The sequence below is a fragment of the Herpailurus yagouaroundi genome, unplaced genomic scaffold (genome assembly GCF_014898765.1).
Source record: "Herpailurus yagouaroundi ecotype Mexico unplaced genomic scaffold, PumYag 192, whole genome shotgun sequence".
NCBI lineage: Eukaryota > Metazoa > Chordata > Mammalia > Carnivora > Felidae > Herpailurus > Herpailurus yagouaroundi.
In genome coordinates this window covers 18,907,725-18,928,000 of record NW_024412423.1, presented here as the reverse complement: position 1 = coordinate 18,928,000, position 20,276 = coordinate 18,907,725, and the positions used below count along the sequence as shown (strand labels likewise).

At 34.6% G+C, this 20,276-nt stretch overlaps 1 protein-coding gene across 2 annotated transcripts in view; it reads left to right on the top strand.

The window, feature by feature from the left end:
- FNIP1 (folliculin interacting protein 1) overlaps positions 1 to 20,276 on the top strand; it is a 144,732-nt gene that overhangs the window by 93,011 nt on the left and 31,445 nt on the right. Inside the window, exons 7-11 of one of the 2 annotated variants that reach the window (XM_040444405.1) lie at positions 1,889 to 1,972; positions 3,127 to 3,198; positions 8,555 to 8,690; positions 10,566 to 10,767; positions 14,711 to 14,796. In XM_040444405.1, coding sequence (XP_040300339.1) covers positions 1,889 to 1,972; positions 3,127 to 3,198; positions 8,555 to 8,690; positions 10,566 to 10,767; positions 14,711 to 14,796 — 580 coding nt within the window. The remainder of the gene's footprint in view (positions 1 to 1,888; positions 1,973 to 3,126; positions 3,199 to 8,554; positions 8,691 to 10,565; positions 10,768 to 14,710; positions 14,797 to 20,276) is intronic. The other variant, XM_040444406.1, reaches the window with a different exon arrangement.

Here is a 20,276-nt window from a genome sequence, read left to right as displayed (position 1 = left end):
GGAGAATAGAAGCCAGAGTTGAGGAGAGACTCAGAGGTTAGACTTTTTTTCCAAGATTTAATTAGTGACTCTTTTTGGTCTCAAGACCCCTTTACACACTTAGAAATTATTGAGGACCACAGAGAGTTTTTGTTTTTGTGGGTTACGTTTGTTGATATATACTGTATTAAAAATTGAAATTATTTTTAAACATTTATTAATTTATTAAAAAATACTAACATCCTTTTTCATGTTAATGTAAATATGTTGTGAAATGATTATTTTCCAAGTAAAATTAATGAAGAACAGTGGCATTGTTTTACATTTTTGCAAATCTCTTTAATTTCTGGCTTAATAGAATATTGCCTGTATTCTCCTATCTGCTTCAACGTTCATTCTCTTGTAATATGTTGTTTTAGTTGAAGTGTATTAAGAAAATCTAGTTTTACACAGACTCCCTGAAAGGTTGCAGGGACCCAAGGAGTCCTTAGGCCACATTTTAAGAACTATTGAACTATTATATAGGATTAGATATATGGAGAGAATAATTTTGTCTGTGTTTAAATGTTGATGGAATAGATTATAAGGAGGGTAAGGTTAGAGATAGAAGTGGTACTTACTCGGTAAAGCAAGGTTTTTGAAGGTACTATCTGACATAGAAGAATTTGCTTTGGAAGGGAGGGAGGAGCTTCCCAGGATTTTTCACTGAGTAAGTTCCTAGCACACAGTAAGATTTGAATAATGTTTCCTGTTGTTACTGCACTGGCATCAAGGAGGCAGGTGGGTCAGTGTTTGATTAAGTTTGGAGATAAGGGGGTAGGAAAGGAAGAGTTCCTGTCTGGTGAAATCTGTGTGTGTGCACACATACGCATCTGCATCTGCATACTTGTGAGAGACGAAGTTTCATATCCTGAGAGTAAGGAAGGAGGTGCTAGGTAGAGAAGGAGTTTAAAGACATTAGGTAAGTTTTGAAGTGACTAGAGAAGGATTGCCTTCACATGCACTATAATTTTAGAAATTTTTGTTATAGAAAAATATCTATTAGCAAATTTGAAAAATACATTTGTTTCTTTTTAGAACAGAAAGCCCCCTATTCTTTCCTAGGTAAACCTCCTAGGTGACTCTTTAGGCCATCTTGATTAACCATAACAGGTGACTCAGCTGCTTGCTTCCCGGCTATAATGTTGCCCCTTTGGGGTCTTTAGACACTGTTATCTTCATTTGGTCCAGTGTGTGGCGGCCGTGCTTTGTGGACAGCTGGGAGTCTGGCCCTAATGGGTGCGTTGGTGTTCCTCCTTCCATTGTGGCTGACCCTTGGGTTAGGAACTTTGGTTTCTTCCAAAGTTAGTTACTTTGTAGCTTTACTAGGTTAGGGAAAAACAAGTTTCATACCTGTTTTGCCAGTAAATCTCTTTTCTGCTTTGTTGTATGTTGTGTTCTCTTTCTTCAGCCAAGCACTTAGGTGGTTTTCTCCTTATGACAGTGGCAGGAGAATGCTGTAGTCTTAAAACTGACTTTTTAAAAGATAAATTTATTTGGCAAATATCACATTTTATAGATAATGTTACTGTGCTTTTTTGAATCTTTAAAAACATTGTTTTAGGTTAGAAAAGGTTGAACATTTAAAAAACTTACCTTGTATAGTGGAAGGTTATTTTTATTATTATATATACAGATTTATTAGTAAACAGGCATGAAATTGTTACGTTTGACATCAGCTGTGACCAGAAGAAAACCATCCTGTTTCGAAGAAGGGAACCCTGTTTGAATTATTCTTACTTAGTTTAAAAGTTTCCATCCATATCTCTTGCTGTGCGTTTGTGCTGCCTAAGCTCACCCTTTATTCCTGACGCTTTATGGCTTCTCTAACAGCCTTCTTTCATATGTATTTTACGTTTTTGCCATGTAGGTCTTTCACAGTTCTGCAGCCCCAGGCGGGCATTCTCTGAACAGGGTCCGCTCCGCCTGATCAGGAGCGCCTCTTTCTTTGCAGGTTTGCGATGTGCTGTGTGGGTAGACTAGTTGGTGTGCCCCAGTGGCTAGAATCTGTAGTTGAGCTGTGGAAACAAGAGAGTAGATAAATGCATTTGGGGAGGGTGTAGTTAAGAAAACATTTTTGAGCTGAGAACTTAATTCCTTTTCGCTGAATATGTTCTTAAAAGTTTCCAGAAACTTTCAGCTATCAGTGGAATTGACATTTTCATGAAACTTTAGTTTGTTATTTCATATCTCATTATGTAATAAAGATTTTAACTTTAGAATCCTAAACCAAATTTTACTATGAACATTATTTCTTATAATAACAGCTAGAATTTCTAATTTGACACTCTCTTGTTTCCATGGTTGAGTAGCTTTTGTACTCATAGTTCACCGATTGCAGAAAATATCCTATCTTATTATTTTAAAATTTCTATCCACATTATTTCATAAGAACGATTTTTCTTGGAGCTAAGATTTAGATGAACAAGCACCATTATATTGATCTGTAAAAGGTGTATGTGAGTGTATTTGTTTATATCATTACATTGATGATTATAGTGTATGTTCATGCCTCTGTATTCAGGGAGTTGTATCTGACTTCTTGTTTTAATTAATATTTATATTCCTTATAATATGAGGCAGGAACAGTACAAATTTATTACAGAAAATTTGTAAAATAGGCAAAAAAATATATATTAGCCATTGTGTCAGCTAGAATTAATCTTTACAAAAAACAAAATTGGGATCATACTATTCCAGTTGTTTTCTTAAAATTTTTATTATGAAGAAATTTTAAACATACATTAATATAGGCAGACTAGTAAAGCAAACCATTGTATACCCATCACTTACTGCCAGGACCATCATTCTTATTGTTTAGTAGCATGCTTTTTGGTCATTTAATAGTGTATTGTGAATATCTTCCTTTTAGTCTTCCTTTGCTTGTTTAGATACTGCATCATTTTCATATTATATTTCAAATCTTCACATAGATCTCAAAGCTTGTTCAACTGAGTACTAGCTCTTGGTGTTGGGTTTGTGCCATGCTATTGAAAAATATAAAGGAATGCAATAAGATAAGCATGATTTCATTTGCTATATACAAGGAACGGCGTCACCCTGAATAGCAGTATGTGTTATAACTGACAGTTTTGTCTTAATTCACAGTTCACAGCAATCCAATGGACATGCCTGGAAGAGAGCTGAATGAAGACAGAGACAGTGGCATAGCACGCTCTGGTAATGCCATGTTTATGTATCAGTCTAGTTTTTTTTTGAGATCACTATTAGCATTGATTTTTATTTTTGCCTTTATCATCCAATTTAATGCACATAGTTTGTTAGTGTTGAGATTAACCTTATAAGAGAATTGTGGCAACAGAGAGAAATATTTTTATTTTGTTTTGTTTTGTTTTATTATTAATTTATTTATTTTTAGAGAGAAAGAGTGCGCTAGCTGGGGAGAGGGGCAGAGGGAGGGAGAATGCCAAGCAGGGTCCACACTCAGCATGGAGCCTGATGTGGGGCTCAGTCCCACAGCCCTGGGTTCATGACCTGAGCTGAAATCAAGAGTTGGGTGATCAACTAACTGAGCCAATCAGACGCCCTGACAAATACTTTAAATTTAGAATTTTCATGTTTACTGTGACATGTACCTGGTGGAGTACCACCTGAATGAATGCACATTGGTTTAGGCTTAGCCAGTACACGAAAAAAAATATTAATCAAGAGACTCCTTAAAAAGCATAGTAGAAAAAATACATTTGCTCATATCTGCTTGCTGTTAACTAGAGTTTTAAGTTTCAGACTGTCTCTTGCCCAGAAAAGCTTAGGCATTTTGAACAATACTATACATACTGTTTTCAAATATGGACTGACAAACTTCGGTCTGACAAACTTTTATTGCAATATGTTAGAGATGAAAAAAAAAAAAGAAAGCTCACATTCTACCTTTGAGGATCACAGAATCTACTGAGAAAGGAGTCAGGAAAATTGTCCTACATTGTGTGATATGTTCTGTGATAGACCTGAGCAAAGAGGTTTGGAGAATGGGAACGTAACTTAGCCTGGGCCAGCAGCAAGGGGCCAGTAATGCTTTGCAGAGAGATAATACTTGAGTTGTATCTTGAGAAGTGGGAGTTACCCAGCCTAAGGCATGATATAAGTAAGGGCTTTCCAGGTAAAAGGAAAAGTGTTTGTCAGGTCCCAGAGTTAGAATAAATGAAAGGAGTATCTTAGGCTTGCATTATTGTAAGGTATGAGAAACTTTATTCACTGTAGTCTGTCCCTATGAGCTGTCACATTATACGGTTTTGCTGTCTAAATTGTTTATAATTCAGTTTTGAGTATAGATGGGAAGTCCAAACTTACCAATATTATAATCCCTAGGTATGAATTAGAATAACATGGTTTCCAAAAAAAAAAAAATAAAGTTCACACAACTGAACTCTACTCTGAGACTCATATGAAGCCTAGAGAAAGGTTTATTTATGCAACTATATTTGAAAAACAACAAAATGAAAAACTCAATACCTCTTCTGACAGACAGCTAGAGCTGAGGACCGCTTCTCTAATATGAAAAATCTTCATCTTTCAAATAATCTCACCTTTCCTTTTTCTTTCTTTCTTTCTTTCTTTCTTTCTTTCTTTCTTTCTTTCTTTCTTTTTTGGACAGAAAGTAGGATTTCTTGGTGGGCATGAATAGGAAGAGGGCAATACCAAGTTTTTCTTGAGTGCAGACCCTACCATTTGTCCAAGGGGCTATGATTAGGGATATATTTGATCCCATAGCCATCTGGGATGAGCCACTTTTCAGCCAGCTACTATGCCTTCAAATTCACCTGCATTAAACTTAGTAAAGTCCAACTTCCTGGAAATGCGGATCTTCTGGTGGCCAGAGAACTTGAACTTGGCCCCTTGTAGGACCTCATTCACATGCTCCTTGTTCTGCAGCTTGGTACGATGGACATGATGGCTTGGCCAATGTGGACCCTGTCCATTCTGCCCAGGGGCTTTCGAAAGGCACTCCATATACCTGTCTGGAGCTTAGATTGTAGCTAGCATGATCACCCTTCTTTTCTAATTGAGTTTTTTATTTTTGTTCTTGGGAACTAATCTAGAGTATATTTTCTTTTAATACTCATTGCTTCTGTGTAATCTAGAGATTTTAGTTTTCTCTACTGTGGCAGGAATTTGGTTCTTATTTTATCCAGGTTTCAGAGGTGATAAATTAATTTCTACACTTCATTTTCTTTAGTTTAAATTGAAGGACCAGGCTGGATTGATCTGTAAGACTTGTTCAAACATTAAATTCACATACTCCTTTTAAATTAATTATGTATTTTCTTCTTTTCCCAAAGTAGGGTTATTTTTAATACCAGCATTTATTAACACATAGCTCTTCCAAATTTAGGTTAGCATTTGATTTTTCATTGAAGCCATACCCAAGTTAGTTATACATACCCAATCTAGACTACAAAGTTTTAGAATACAATGATAAAAATGTGGTCTTTTGAAGAAAGTAGTTTAGAATTAATGCATTGATGGTTCAGATAGTTGTATGGCACATAAAGTTCTTGATCATTAAATTTGTTAGTGAGAATTGAAATGAACAGATCTTCATAATGACAGTCTTAGTTTTCACTCCTGATGTCCAAAATAATATATCATCTGATGTGTACCTTTTTATAGATGATAATAATACTTGGCAGTTTTTGATTACCTTACAAATTTTTAGCGTGTGGTTGTAATCATGAAGATAGGAATTTAAAATCTTGCCAAACAAATGCAAGCTTTTAATGTCTTTTCCTCTCTGGAGCCAGTATAGAGAAGGGGAGGATTCATAGCCCAAGGAAAAATGAAGGGTTGTAGCTTTTGGCACTTTTTGGAAAGAGAGGTTTGGGAAGACAATAAACCTCACAGTTAGGGTATTGCAGCAATTATAATCATAATGGGTTCTGTTAGAATGTGTCTGTCACCCCTTAGAATGCTCCAGAGAGCAGTCCATAGGATTACTCTTTGGAGCTTATTAGGTATAGTCCTGACTGTTATTAAAAGTGGCCAAACTGGGCATCTGGGTGGCTCAGTTCATTAAGCTTTTGATTCTTGATTTCAGCTCAGGTCATGGTATCATAGTTTTTGGGTTTGAGCCCAATGTCTGGTTCTGTGCTGATAGTGTGGAGCCTACTTGGGATTATTTCTCCCTCTCTCTCTGTCCCTCCCCCGCTGGTGTGACTTGAGGGCTCTCTCTCTCTCTCTCTCTTTCTCTCTCTGGGGAAAAAAAAAAAGTTGCCAAGCATTCAGAAGCTTGACTACCTGTACACAAGCAAATCATGAGTACTGTTGACCCTTCAATAACGCAAGGGTTAGGGGCACCAACCCTCTCTTCTGGCCCTGCACAGTAAGAAAACTTTTGACTCCCTAAAAAAATAATAGCCTTACCAATAACATAAATAGTCAATTATCATATATTTTAAATATTATATGTATTATATACTATATTTTTATAATAAAAAAGCTAGAGGAAAGAACATTTTATTAAGAAAATTAAAAAGAAGAGAAAATACATTTATAATACTATACTATATTTATTGAAAAGAAAATGTATAAGTGGACCTGCACATTTCAAACCCATGTTGTTCAAGGATCAGTAGTATTTTTATTTTATTTTTATTGAAGTATAGTTTTAAGTATAGTTGTAATACACAATGTTGCATCCATTGCATCCATTTCAGGTGTACAACATAGTGATTTGACAACTCTAGATGTTACACCATGCTTACCACAAGTGTGGCTACCATCTATCACCATTCAATACTGTTACAGTACCATTGACTTTATTCCCTATGCTGTCCGTTTTATCCTTGTGACTTACTCATTTCATAACTGGAAGCTTGTATCTCCCACTCCTCTTTACCCAACTTGCCCTTCCTATCCAACACCCTCCCTCTGGCAACCATCACTTTGTTCTCTGTGTTAATGCGTCTCTTTCTGCCTTTTGTTTTTTTAGATTCCACATGTAAGTGAAGTCTTCTGGTATTTGTCTTTCTGTGCCTGACTTATTTCACTTAGCATAATACCATCTAGGTCCATCCACGTTGTCGCAGATGACAAGATCTTACTCTTTTGTATGGTTGAGCAATATTGTATGCATCTTACTTGTTCATTCATCTTTTGATGGACACTTGGGTTGCTTTTATATCTTGGCTATTGTAAATAGTGCTGCTCCTAAACTTAGGAGTGCCTATTTTTAAATTAGTGTTTTTGTTTTCTTTGAGTAAATACCCAGTGGTAGAATTAACTGGATCATATGGTATTTCTGTTTTTAGTTTTCTAAGGAGCCTCCATACCGTTTTCCATAGTGGCTGTACCAGTTTGCTTTCCCATTACATGACAGTTCTTTTCTCTCCATATCCTGGTCAACCCTTGTTATTTCTTATCTTTTTGTTTCTAGCCATTGTGACAGGTATAAGATGATGTGCTTTTAAAAGACATCATTAAATGACATTCAGGCACTTATTTTCAAATAAAACTTTTGTTCTTAAAATCTGTCTGCTGCATTAAAACTGAATCGTATCAAACCAGCAATTGCACTACTAGGTATTTACCCAAAGAATATAAAAATACTAATTCAAAGGGATACTTGCATGTTTATACAATTTACAATGCATGTTTATAGCAGCATTACCCACAATAGCCAAATTATGGAAACAGCCCAAGTATACATCAACTGATAAATGGATACAATATGTGGTGTGTGTGTGTGTGTGTGTGTGTGTGTGTGTGTGTGTGTGTGTGTATACATACAATGGGATATTATTCAGCCATAAAAAAAAAAATGAAATCTTGTCATTTGCAAAGACATGGATGGAGCTAGAGAGTATGCTATGTGAAATAAGTTAGAGAAAGATCAGTATCATTTGATTTCACTCATATGTGGAATTTAAGAAACAAAACAAGTGAACAAGAGGGGGAAAAAAGGGAGAAAAGCAAACCAAGAAACACACTGTTAACTATAGAGAACAAATTGATGCTTAGTGGGGATGGGTTAAATAGGTGATGGAGATTAAGGAATGCCCTTGTGATGAGCAAGAGGTGTTGTATGGGAGTATTCAATATCTATATATGTGCACCTGAAACTAATATTACACTGCATGTTAACTAGCTAGAAGTTAAATACAAACTTTAAGAAAAATGAAATTAAAAATTTTTTTGAAAAATGGAATTGTAGCATATTTCTTTTAATTTAGGGGCTATTTGGCTATGCTTTGGACACTTATGACCAAAGAGATAATGCTTTGTTTTAAATGAGCCCTTTCTTCTAAAGTGGGTGGAGTGAGGGTAAGAATATAAAAAGGGGAATGTCTCAGAGTCTCTTGCCAACACACTATTGGTATATGATTTTTCTGCTCTTAGACTTTGCTCCAACAATGACATTATTTTATTTAATGGAAATTTTTAAGAAGCTCATGAAACAAAATGGAAAATTTGAGTCCCTACTGTTAAATTTGTTAAAAAGAAATTTATATTTTTGCTCAGTTTTTATTGACATATTTTTAAATGCTTATATTATACTTGTTTTTATTTTGACTGACAGCATCTCTCAGCAGCTTGCTTATTACACCGTTTCCCTCTCCCAACTCCTCACTTACCCGAAGTTGTGCCAGCAGTTACCAGCGACGTTGGCGACGCAGCCAAACAACAAGTTTGGAGAATGGGGTATTTCCTAGATGGTAAGTTGGAATCTTCACTTTATAATAAAGTAATAAAATTGAATAGTTCCTTAAACACAGTTCTGAAGGCTCTTTTTGTTTTTTGTTTTTGTTTTTGAGCCTGGGCTTGTATTTTGTGTATTTTAAGCCTTGAAACTTTTAAAATATAATATATTTTAAATTCAAGTTTTAAGTTTTAACCAGTATTAGGCATACAGTTCAGTGTACCTTCACATTGTTTTGCACCCATCATCACTCTTCATGGTTGGAACTTTTTTATCCCCCCAAACTGTACCCATTAAACAGTTAACTCCCTGTTCCTCCTTCCCCTTAGCATCCTGTCATCCTCTGTCGATTTTTTTTTTTTTTTGTCTCTTTCAATTTGACTAATATAGATACCTCATATAAGTGGAATCATACAATATTTGTCTTTTTATGTGTGGCTGATTTCATTCAGCATGTCTTTAAGGTTCATCTATGTTGTAGAATGTATCAGGATTTTATTTCTTTTTATGGCTGAATGATATTCCATTGTATGTATATATCACATTTTGTTTATTCACTTATCTGTTGATGGACTTTTGGGTGGCTTCCACCTTTTGGTTTTTGCAAGTAATGCTGATATGAACATATGTGTATAAATACCTGTTTGAGTCCCTGCTTTCAATTTTGGGGGTGGGTATACCCAGAAGTGGAATTTTCGGGTAATGTGGTAATTCTTTGAATATGCTTTTGAAGAAATGTCATACTGTTTTCTACAGTTGCCATTTTACATTTTTGCCAGTAAGTAGTTATTTTTCTGTTTTTTTGATAATAGCCATCCTAATGGATGTGAAGTGGTATCTTATTGTGGTTTCGATTTGCATTTCTCTAATGCAGTAATATTCCCTAATATTGCCTAATGGTTAGTGCTATTGAGTATATTTTTATGTGCTTATTGGCCATGTGTCTGTCTTTTGGAGAAATATCTATACAAGTGGTTTGCCCATTTTTTAATTAGGTTGTTTCGTTGTTGTTGAAGTGTAGGAGTTCTTTATATATTCTAAATATATTTTTTTTTCTAAATATATTTATTTATTCCCTTATGAGACATATGGTTGGCAGTAATTTCTCCCATTCCATGGGTGGCCTTTTCATTCTGATATACAGTAGTTTTTAATTTTATGTAGTCCAGTTTATCTTTTTTCTTTTGTTGTCTGTATTTTTGGTGTCATATCCAAGAAATAAATGCCAAATTCAGTGTCATAAATCTTTTACCCTATGTTTTTTTCTAAAAGTTTTATAATTGTAACTCTTCTGTTTAGGTGTTTGTTCAGTGTACTCCATGTTTTGATATTTCAGTTTTTCGTGTTTCTAATTAGAGAAGTTAATTCATTCTTGAAAGATTTTTTTTTAAGCCTATGTTAAGTACAGCTTAGATTAAACCATAGTATAAAATTAATGTACGTAGTACAACGTAGATTAAATAAAGTTTCTTGTTTTCTGTTTTAGTTACTCCCTTTAGTCCTTGATTTTTTTAAATTTTACTCTTGAAATCAGAAGGAGATACAAGTAGATCGTAGAACAGTGAATTATATAAATGACTCTGGTCATTTATAACCTTAAAATTAAGGCATTTTAGGTGGATTATGAATTGGGAATTAACTCCTTTTTTTTAGTGACTTCTAACTAAACAAAAATGTTCCCAATATGACTCTCTGTTAAAATTTTTTATAAAAATGTGAGTATGAAGGAATAGCCAGTAGATTTTTCACAGACAGTTGAGATACATTTTTAGATTTACTTGATAAAACAGCAGAAGACCTTTAGCTTGTATACATTAAATTAGCAAGGAGATGAAATTGTGAATTTAATTATTATTTTTTTTATATTAAAAAAAAAACATTTATTTTTAAGGTCTATAGAAGAAAGCTTTAATCTGTCAGATGAAAGCTGTGGCCCTAATCCAGGAATTGTGAGGAAAAAGAAGATTGCAATTGGGGTAATCTTTTCATTATCCAAAGATGAAGATGAAAATAACAAATTTAATGAATTCTTTTTTTCACATTTTCCTCTCTTTGAAAGCCACATGAACAAACTAAAGAGTGCAATAGAACAGGTAAGCATAGTCATGTTGCTGGTTTGTTAATGTCCTTTATTTTCCTCTGAATCTTACTCTCCTGGTTTAGTATTATGTTTATTCATCTGGCAGAAAAACTAACAGCCATGGTGCAAGTACCCTACCAAGTGCTCTGGAGATGCAATATAGACTTCAACTGTTATTAAGGACCTTACTGCCTAATAAATGGTATAAAGTCATTCATTCATTCATTTAATAAATGTTTGAGGGCCCATAATGTGGCAAGCAGTAATCTAGTAACTGAAGATAATATGGGGAAAAAGGAGCACTCTTGATCTCATGAGATAGCAAATAAATTAATAGGTAAGATTTTTGATGATAAATACCGTGGAAAAAAATAAAACAGGTTTATAAGGAATGTTGGGTGGAGTTATTGCTCATTTTTTATTGGCTAGTCATGAAGGCTCCTGATAAAATGACATTTGATCCAGAGATGTGGAAGAAGTGAGATAGAACTATCTGAGGGAAAAATTTCCCAGGCAGGGGCAAAGGCTTTGTGTCAAGAGTAATCTTTTTTTAATTTTTTTTTTTTTTCAACGTTTATTTATTTTTGGGACAGAGAGAGACAGAGCATGAACGGGGGAGGGGCAGAGAGAGGGAGACACAGAATCGGAAACAGGCTCCAGGCTCTGAGCCATCAGCCCAGAGCCCGACGCGGGGCTCGAACCCACAGACCGCGAGATCGTGACCTGGCTGAAGTCGGACGCTTAACCGACTGCGCCACCCAGGCGCCCCGTGTCAAGAGTAATCTTGATGCTTGAGCAAAGTAAGGAGGCCAAAGTGGCTGGGTTAGAAGTAAAATCAGATTATGTAGGGACTTTTAGGATATCATTGTAAGAGCACTGACATTTACTCTTAAGAAAGATGGGAAACTATTGGAGTTTCAAGCAGAGGAATGACATTATTTATGAGGATTACTCTTATTGCTGGTGGAGAATAGATTTCTAGGGTCAAACGTCGATGTTGCAGTTAGGAGTTTGTTGCAGTGATCCAGGTGAGAGATGGCAGGTACACCAAATTAGTGATGGAATTGGTGAGCAGTGGTTGGATTCTGGATATGTTTTGAAAATTGAGCTAATGAAATTAGCTGATTGACTGAATTAGCTGATGTATGAGAAAGAGAGCAGTTGGCTTGAGATTTTTCATTTAAGCAGTAAGAAGGATGGAGTTGCTAGTACTAAAATGGGAAAGATTAAGATGGAACAGTTTCGGTGGAGGAAAGTCAGCTGATTGTTTGAAATGCCTCCTGGACATTATATGAGTCTAGAGTTTAGGAGAAAGCTCCAGGGTAGACTGTCATCAGTGTATGGATGATCTTTAAAGCCGTGGAACTGAGGGATTAAAAAAAAGTAAAGGAGATCCTAGACTTGATTTGTGTAGCATTTCAACAGTTAAAATCTGAAGAGTTGAGAAAACCCACAGAAGAAACGGGATTGGCCATTCAAGTAATAAGAAGAAACAAGATAGAGTACTTTTTTAGGGGGAGCCAAGTGAAAGAAGTGTTTTAAGAAGGTAGGACTGATCATTTGTATCTCATGCTGCTGCTAGTGTGTATGATAAATTTGTATAAAGTAAGAAAATTGTGAATACAAGATAGAACATAAGAATAACTAAAAAAGAAAGACAAGCAAAGTTGTTAGGAGTCCATAGGAAAGAAAAATTATTTCCTGTTGAGAAGATGTTTCATTTGGACTACATCTTAAAGCATGTTTATGATTTTTAAACATAAAGTTTTGAAAATTGGATATCGTAGAATAGCAAGAAAAATAGATATACTTGCCACCCCAAAATAACTATGTAACCTTTTGCTCAAAGTCTTACCCAGGCTATTTCTATATATATTGTACTTTTACTTGATTGGTATTGTTATGTGTACATGTTCTTTTTGTTATGTACATATTTTAAAATACCCATCATTGTAGGGGTGCCTGGGTGGTTCAGTTGGTTGAATGTCTGACTCTTGATTTTGGCTCAGGTGATGATCTCATGGGTTCGTGAGATCAAGCCCTGCATTGGGCTCTGTGCTGATAGTGAGGAGCCTCCTTGAGATTGTCTCTCTCCCTTTCTCCATGCCCCTCTCCTGCATGTGTGTGTGCATGCATGCTCACTCTCTCAAAATAAATAAACATTTAAAAAATTAAAAAAAAAAAACAACTCATCATTGTAACATACATATTTCTCATGTCATTATAAATCATTGTTAAATATATTTTAGTGGATTTCCTTGAGTAACAATATTTCTATTAGGTTATTTCTTCTTTTTCACAATATAACTACACTGTAGTTAACATCTTGGTGAATTTTTGGAAGACATTCCCAGGAAGTTAAACTAATATATCAGTGGATATAATTAAATTATTAATCCCATTGATGGTATGTGGAACTAACCACCACTACCATACCAACCAGCCATGGATGGTATGGCTGCAGAATTAACGGAAACCAGATCTCAAAGAATGCTTGCCATAAGTTTTGACTTTGTTGTTAAAGCTATCTCCAAATTGTGCTTTAGAATATTAATTTACCGGTATGTTTTTTAAAAGAGAGTGGAATAAGAGGCTGTAGAGGGGAAGACCAGTAAGAATGATCTAGAAAGCAGAGGATGCATTTCAGTAACTTATCAATGACTGAGGCTCATCTGCCTCTAGAGAGTACACTGATGTTTGTTATTCACATGAAGTCTGTCAACTTACTTTTTCAGAAGTTAGACCTTGGTGGCATTTTCTTCAGTTGGCTGCTGTCCCTTTTTTAAAGTATGTTGTTGCCAGAGTCTGTACACATACATAATATTTAGTTGTGGCTGAACTAACATTTTGGGTTACAGGGAAAATTGTGAAGTTTTGTATAAAACTTGATATATTCAGTCAATATAGAACTCATTAAAGATTACTTTTTAAATGTTTTAATGTTTTGACCATTTTATAACCTAAAGGTATACATTGCAGTACTTACAGTTGTTTGGATATTTGTTCAAGTTTAACATCTTATTTCTTATTATAGCTAAAAGGTAAAGCTTAATGAATGAATACCTTTATGTAAGGTTTTGTCTCTGGGCACTTTGAGAATTATTTTGAAGCCTGTGCTACCTTTTGAGATCTGTAATGTAATCTTAATACTGTACTGCTGGTAAAATTAATAACTGTTCAATTCTAGCTAAAGAATATTCACTTTTTTATAAATTGGGAATCTGTCAACAGTTTGTGAAAACATAAGTAAGTTTTACTTAGTTTTTGGGTATGCGTGAACATGATTTCTGACCTTAAAGTAGTCTGATTTCTTAAAAAGATGTTTAAAATTTCTTAAATTGGTTTTTAATCATAAAAGTGATGCAGAAGTACATTCCCTTTGAAAAAGCCTAAAAAATTACAAGGTTATTTTTGACATCTGTATCCTAATCCGGATCCCCTTTTTGTTCACCTAAAGCAAGGCCTCTCAACCTTGGCTAAATACGTTTTAAGAAAGCAAATATTACTAATAACTTGTGATATCTTTCAATAGAATCTTGATGTTCTAGGTTTTATAAAAGGTTTACTTAACAAGCCATTATCTGTGAAATATTAGAGGAAGCCATGAGCTGTTGTTACTGAGTTATCATTGTATCTTGTTCTGTTTGTTAAAAAAAAAAGTAGTTTTATATAATAGAGAAACTGTCAATATCATTTTCTCTTTGTATTGATATTCTTTCATTTGACAGTTAGAGTAAAAGATTTAACATTAGAAAATTTTGAATTTTGTTATAATTGTTAATGATCAAGGGTACGTACAGTAAAGCCACTGTAAATATATGTGCCTTCTTTACATCTTTCTAGATAAGGTTGATGGAAAAGTGTTGTGGAAATAAGTGACTTTGTCTTTCACTTTTTTTTTCTTCAGTATTTTGCCTGTGATCAGTATAAGAATTAACTATTTCATTACTTTCAAGGCTATGAAAATGAGCCGGAGATCTGCTGATGCCAGTCAGAGGAGTTTGGCATATAATCGAATAGTTGATGCCCTAAATGAATTCAGGTATGTATTCTCCAGCTTTTCATAATTTAGAGTTGTCTAGCAGTGTACGCAAGATTTATTTAGTTTCTTTAGCTTATTCTAATAAAATTTAATTTTTTGAATTTCTTTGTCCCATGGCCAGATGAGGGTGTATACATCACTAGGCCAATGGGGCTTTTATGTTATTAAATGTCAAATGGGCTAGGGATTCAGGCACATTTGGGATTCATCAGTGGGATCGTTTTTAGTACCGAACCATTACACACAGCAAATATGAAGAGGAGATCCTCGTTCAGCAGAAATGTGCTTTGTCTTCCCTGTTCGCTCCTAGAGACTGGTCAAGTGTACACCAGTAGTTATTATCACCAGTAGTTTATGTATCTGTTTTAGAAAAACTGGCTTCCTATTTGTTCATTGATGACTGAATGGTCTATATTGGGGCAGGGATCGCCTGGATTGTTGTTTTAAAAGGACTATCACATTTAGAGGGGCGCCTGGGTGGCGCAGTCGGTTAAGCGTCCGACTTCAGCCAGGTCACGATCTCGCGGTCTATGAGTTCGAGCCCTGCGTCAGGCTCTGGGCTGATGGCTCAGAGCCTGGAGCCTGTTTCCGATTCTGTGTCTCCCTCTCTCTCTGCCCCTTCCCCATTCATGCTCTGTGTCTCTCTGTCCCAAAAATAAATAAATGTTGAAAAATAAATAAATAAAAATAAATAAATAAAAGGACTATCACATTTTGAAGTGAGAACCTGTTTTAGCTTGTGCTATTTCAGGATTGCTATGGTAAACTATAGGCATGTCACACACATACACATATACCCACATACCTTTTGTTAATGGAGGTTACTAAGGGCTGGTGTATTTAGTAAATTTGACAGTAAGAAAAAATCTGTGTTTGTTTTCAACTTTTTTATTCTTCATTTTTCTCTTACTGTGTTAAAAGTAAACCACAGTGGAAGTGAATCTGGTTTCTTTGTTTTTTTAACCTCTCTCAAAATGAGAGACTTAATAGCCTGAACAATCTTTTGTATAATATTTGAAATTGAATTACAGATAACCATTAAATAGAAAATCATGGTAAAAATAACGTAACTAATATGGAATGTTTTATCATGTTTTGAATTTATTTAAATTGAGTATACTTTATAGCTGTTGTCTAGTAATCATCCACTGGTCTCAGCTACTGAGAAGGATAAAATTTTCTAGTCATTCATCTTTTATTTACCATAGTTTTTAGGATAAAAGGCATTAAAAGTGAGTTTAAATATCTTCCATTTTTGTTCATTAAATTCAGTGGTTAGGGAATGTGTAGAGAAAAATTAGAGAAATAAATTTCAACCTGTATTCTTTCTTTTTTTGTCTTAGAAGGAAATAACTTGCACAAGTGAAAATTATATTGGAGGTGATAGTTTTACTAATTTTTTTTTTTTGTTTTTAATTTTTTTTTCAACGTTTATTTATTTTTGGGACAGAGAGAGACAGAGCATGAACGGGGGAGGGGCAGAGAGAGAGAGAGGGAGACACAGAATCGGAAACAGGCTCCAGGCTCTGAGCCATCAGCCCAGAGCCTGACGCAGGGCTCGAACTCACGGACCGCGAGATCGTGACCTGGTTGAAGTCGGACGCTTAACCGACTGCGCCACCCAGGCGCCCCGATAGTTTTACTAATTTTTATATATATATATGTATATATACACACATACATATATATATGTACATACATATATATATACACATATATACATACATACATATATATACATATACATATATACATACATATATATATATATATACACATATATATATATAAATGGTAACATACTAACATCTGATAGGAACAAAATCTGTGTCTTAGATCTCAGTTTGATTCTGATGCTTTCTTTGTCTTTTCAGACTGTGTTTATTGTCTTTTAGCAATTTTTTGTTGATACAATATGGTGGCAAGGTGCTGGGAATGGAGGAGGGAGTATTCTATAAATGTGGTTTAATCTTAGTTCTTTTTGGTGAGCTTGTTTTTAAGTAATATTTTCATGTAAGAATACAATGAATTGAAATAAAAAATGATTGATTTTGTTAAAACTCAAATTGATTTTGTTTGGAACTTAAAGTATATTAAAAACTTCCAATTAAAAAGAAAAATGCAGTGCTCAGCTGATCACTAGGCAAATGTAACAAAATGTTTCCCAGACTTGTGGAGTTTGAATCAGGAGGTCTAGAGCCTCGCATTTTTATTTCACAATCTGTGTGGAAATTACTAGGTTAAACTGTTTTCAGGGAAAAAAATTACCAAATCTGTACTACTACAATGTTAGGTATATTTGCAAGCCTTCATTGTACAACCATACAGCAACTGCAGCTGTACAGTTCTGAGAAAGGATGTCATACTCCACATTTGAGAATATTATTTTGAAATAATGACTTTCTGGCCTTGGAAATTCTTGAGAGAGATTATGTGTGCTATGGGAGAAGTTCTTTTGTTTTATTGAAACCAAGACATGTTGAACATTGTAACCTGAAATATTATCAGCTGAGTACCATGGTTATTTATACATTTCTCCTGGTTTACGACAGTTTAGTTCTTCACACATTCCCTTGTAGCTCTGGTCATCTCTGTTTACAGAGCTGAAGAATTTTACTCTAACTGCATAACTCAAAGAAATTCTAGAGTGATTTCTCTATGAGAAATCTGTAAAATATGCCTTTGTCATGAATATAAGTGGTTTTCAAGAAATATGAAAAGTTATAATCTTCTCAGTTTCTAAATTTAATCTGTAATTTGCTTGAAAGTTCACTCAAAGATTCTTAAGAGTTCTGCTTTTCCTGAAGTGGATACTGTACCTTTAAAGTAAAAGAAAGGTGCTCTTAATGATTGGGTATTTTGTTAATAATTTTTAAAAATTTTTGTTTCAGTTGAGTTGTTCCATTGACTTTAGACTGGAATTATTAAAAATATATGTTTGAACTGAACTTTTGCTTATTTGCCTAAACGAATCCTGTAATATTCTTTTTGAGTTTCACATTTTAACTATTACAAGGCAGTGTGAATCTTTGCCCTTGCACTAGAAACTGTTTCTTACATTATTGAATTGATAGTTTTTTCTCTGTAGTCACAAGCTTTGTGGAAAAAGGCCAACAGTCCCTATTTTAGGTCTGAGGAAACTCTGCCATTATCCAGAGGTTACCAGAATAGTAATATTGTCATAAGATTCATTCCTAGTAGAATACTGATCTTGCTCTTTGGTTATAAAAATTTTTATTCAAAACAATTTTAAATACCTGTGAGTTAATTGCTATATTATCGGGTAGTATGAAAGGCCTAGTCTTAGAATTTTAATATTGCCTAGAATTTACAGTATGTATGACTTATATAACCACTGAAAATGTAGGTCATGACTGTATACCTTTCCTTTTGCATTAGTTTGATTATTTTACTTCAGTCACTGTACAGATATGAAAGTCTCTGTAAGCCAGTTAAGCATTCTTACAGAATCTTAAAAATACTTTATAAACTGTTGTAATTTTTGTTAGGTCTATCATTAGTACCTTAATATATACATTTAATCCTTGTTACATACAGATTGTACATTTGTGAATTCACCTACTTGCTGAAATTTATTTATGACCTCAAAATATACTCAGTGTTTTAATGATCATTTGTAACATGTGCAGAACAGTGAAAAAAAATAGAGTAGTCTGATACATTCCTAGATGAGGTTGAACAAGGCATTACTCTGCCTTCTTGTTTCAGCTCTCATTCTATAAACAAGTATCCTTTTTGCATCTATTTAAAGGCACTTTTTTTTTTTTTTCATTTTGTGCTTCTTGTTAGTGATTTTGCTCAGGGTTCCTGGGTGGGTCAGTCAGTTAAGCTTCCAACTTTGGCTCAGGTCATGATCTCACTGTTTGTGGGTTTGAGCCCCACGTCAGGCTCTGTGCTGACAGCTCAGAGCTTGGAGCCTGCTTTGGATTCTGTGTCTCCCTCTCTAACTGCCCCTCTCCTGCTCACATTCTATCTCTTGAAAATAAATGTAAAAAAAAAAAAAAAAAAAAAATCACCCTCGAGTGTACTGCTGAAATGCTGTCTAATGTTCCTAAGTGTAAGAAGGCAGTGATGTGCCTTACAGACAAAATACATGTAACCTTCATGAATACCTGAGTTACAGTGCTGTTGGCTGTGAATTCAATGTAAATGAATCAATAGTATATTAAATAAGGTATCTGTAAACAGAAACCCACATAAAACAAGGTTATGTATTGAAGGGCTGACAAAAATGTGATGAGAGACTCACAGGAACCTAACTATGTATTTTCCCTAGGTAAAGTGATTCATTGTTCACTAATTCATTGTTTGCATTGGCTTTACAGAACATTGCTGCAAATAATGAGAATCTGTCTTAATTTTTAAATTAAATGATTATTAAAAATTAATAGGTAGTTTTTAAAGTATGTGATTATTTGAGACCAGATGATTAATGAACTTGGGGTAGTTGGGAAGAGGAAGGAAATGATTCACATGCGTGCAGAAGCCATGATACCTAGACAGACAAGAAGCATGTTTAGTTAGCAGAGCGATTTGGCAAAGTTGAGGTTCTTGGACTCTCACTTAGACTTTGTGCGTATCAAAGAAAACTAAATCAGGCCCACAGTTTACTTCCACCTAAGGTAGTCTTTCATTCTTTAGGGACAGTCAGGAAAAATAAGGGGTCAGGTAACTAAAAATTCTTCCCTTTCTTACCACTGAAAATTAGGGCATAATCATTAGGGGAGAGGAGAAGAAAGTACTATTATTTCTAGATTGCTAATAACAACATAGAGTTGTGTATAATGAGAAGCTCCATTGCATAATTAATTTCTTTGCCTTCTTTGCATTTGATACACTCTGAGGTTGTAGTACCTAGTCTTAAGCATCAAAACATTAAAGCTAATGCCCTCAGTGGACCACTATACCAAGGTTAGTGATCTGGCTCTGCCCCATGACACATGGACTTGTAGTAGTCTCTAATATGCTTAAGAAACTTATGGAAAATGAATCGATCAGCTCATTCATTCATTTATACAGTATTTCTTTTCATCAGAAAGTACATTCACATGGTTAAAGACACAAAATATGCTGAGATCTAATAATGAAAAAGAAATGAACCATATCCTCTCTTTCCCATCCCCATTCTTAGTTCTCAAGAACACTCTGACCTATTTCTTTTATTTACCTCCACATTACTAAACAGTATACTTACTGTAGATATTTCTTGATTTATCAATTTTGTAGCATTTCTAATTCCTGCCATGAGTTTATACCTGCCTGTTGGCCCTTCAGCTTCAGTATAGCTCTAGCACTAGCTTGAGTTCTGGTAAATTTTCTACTTTCTTTGATTATTTATTTTCCTCTGTCTTCTCTGTCTTGAATTTCTTTTTGTTAGTAACTGGCATTCCTGAACTGACCTTTTATGTCTTTTTCATGTTTTCCTTTTTTTGAATGTATCATTTTCTATTTCCTCTGGA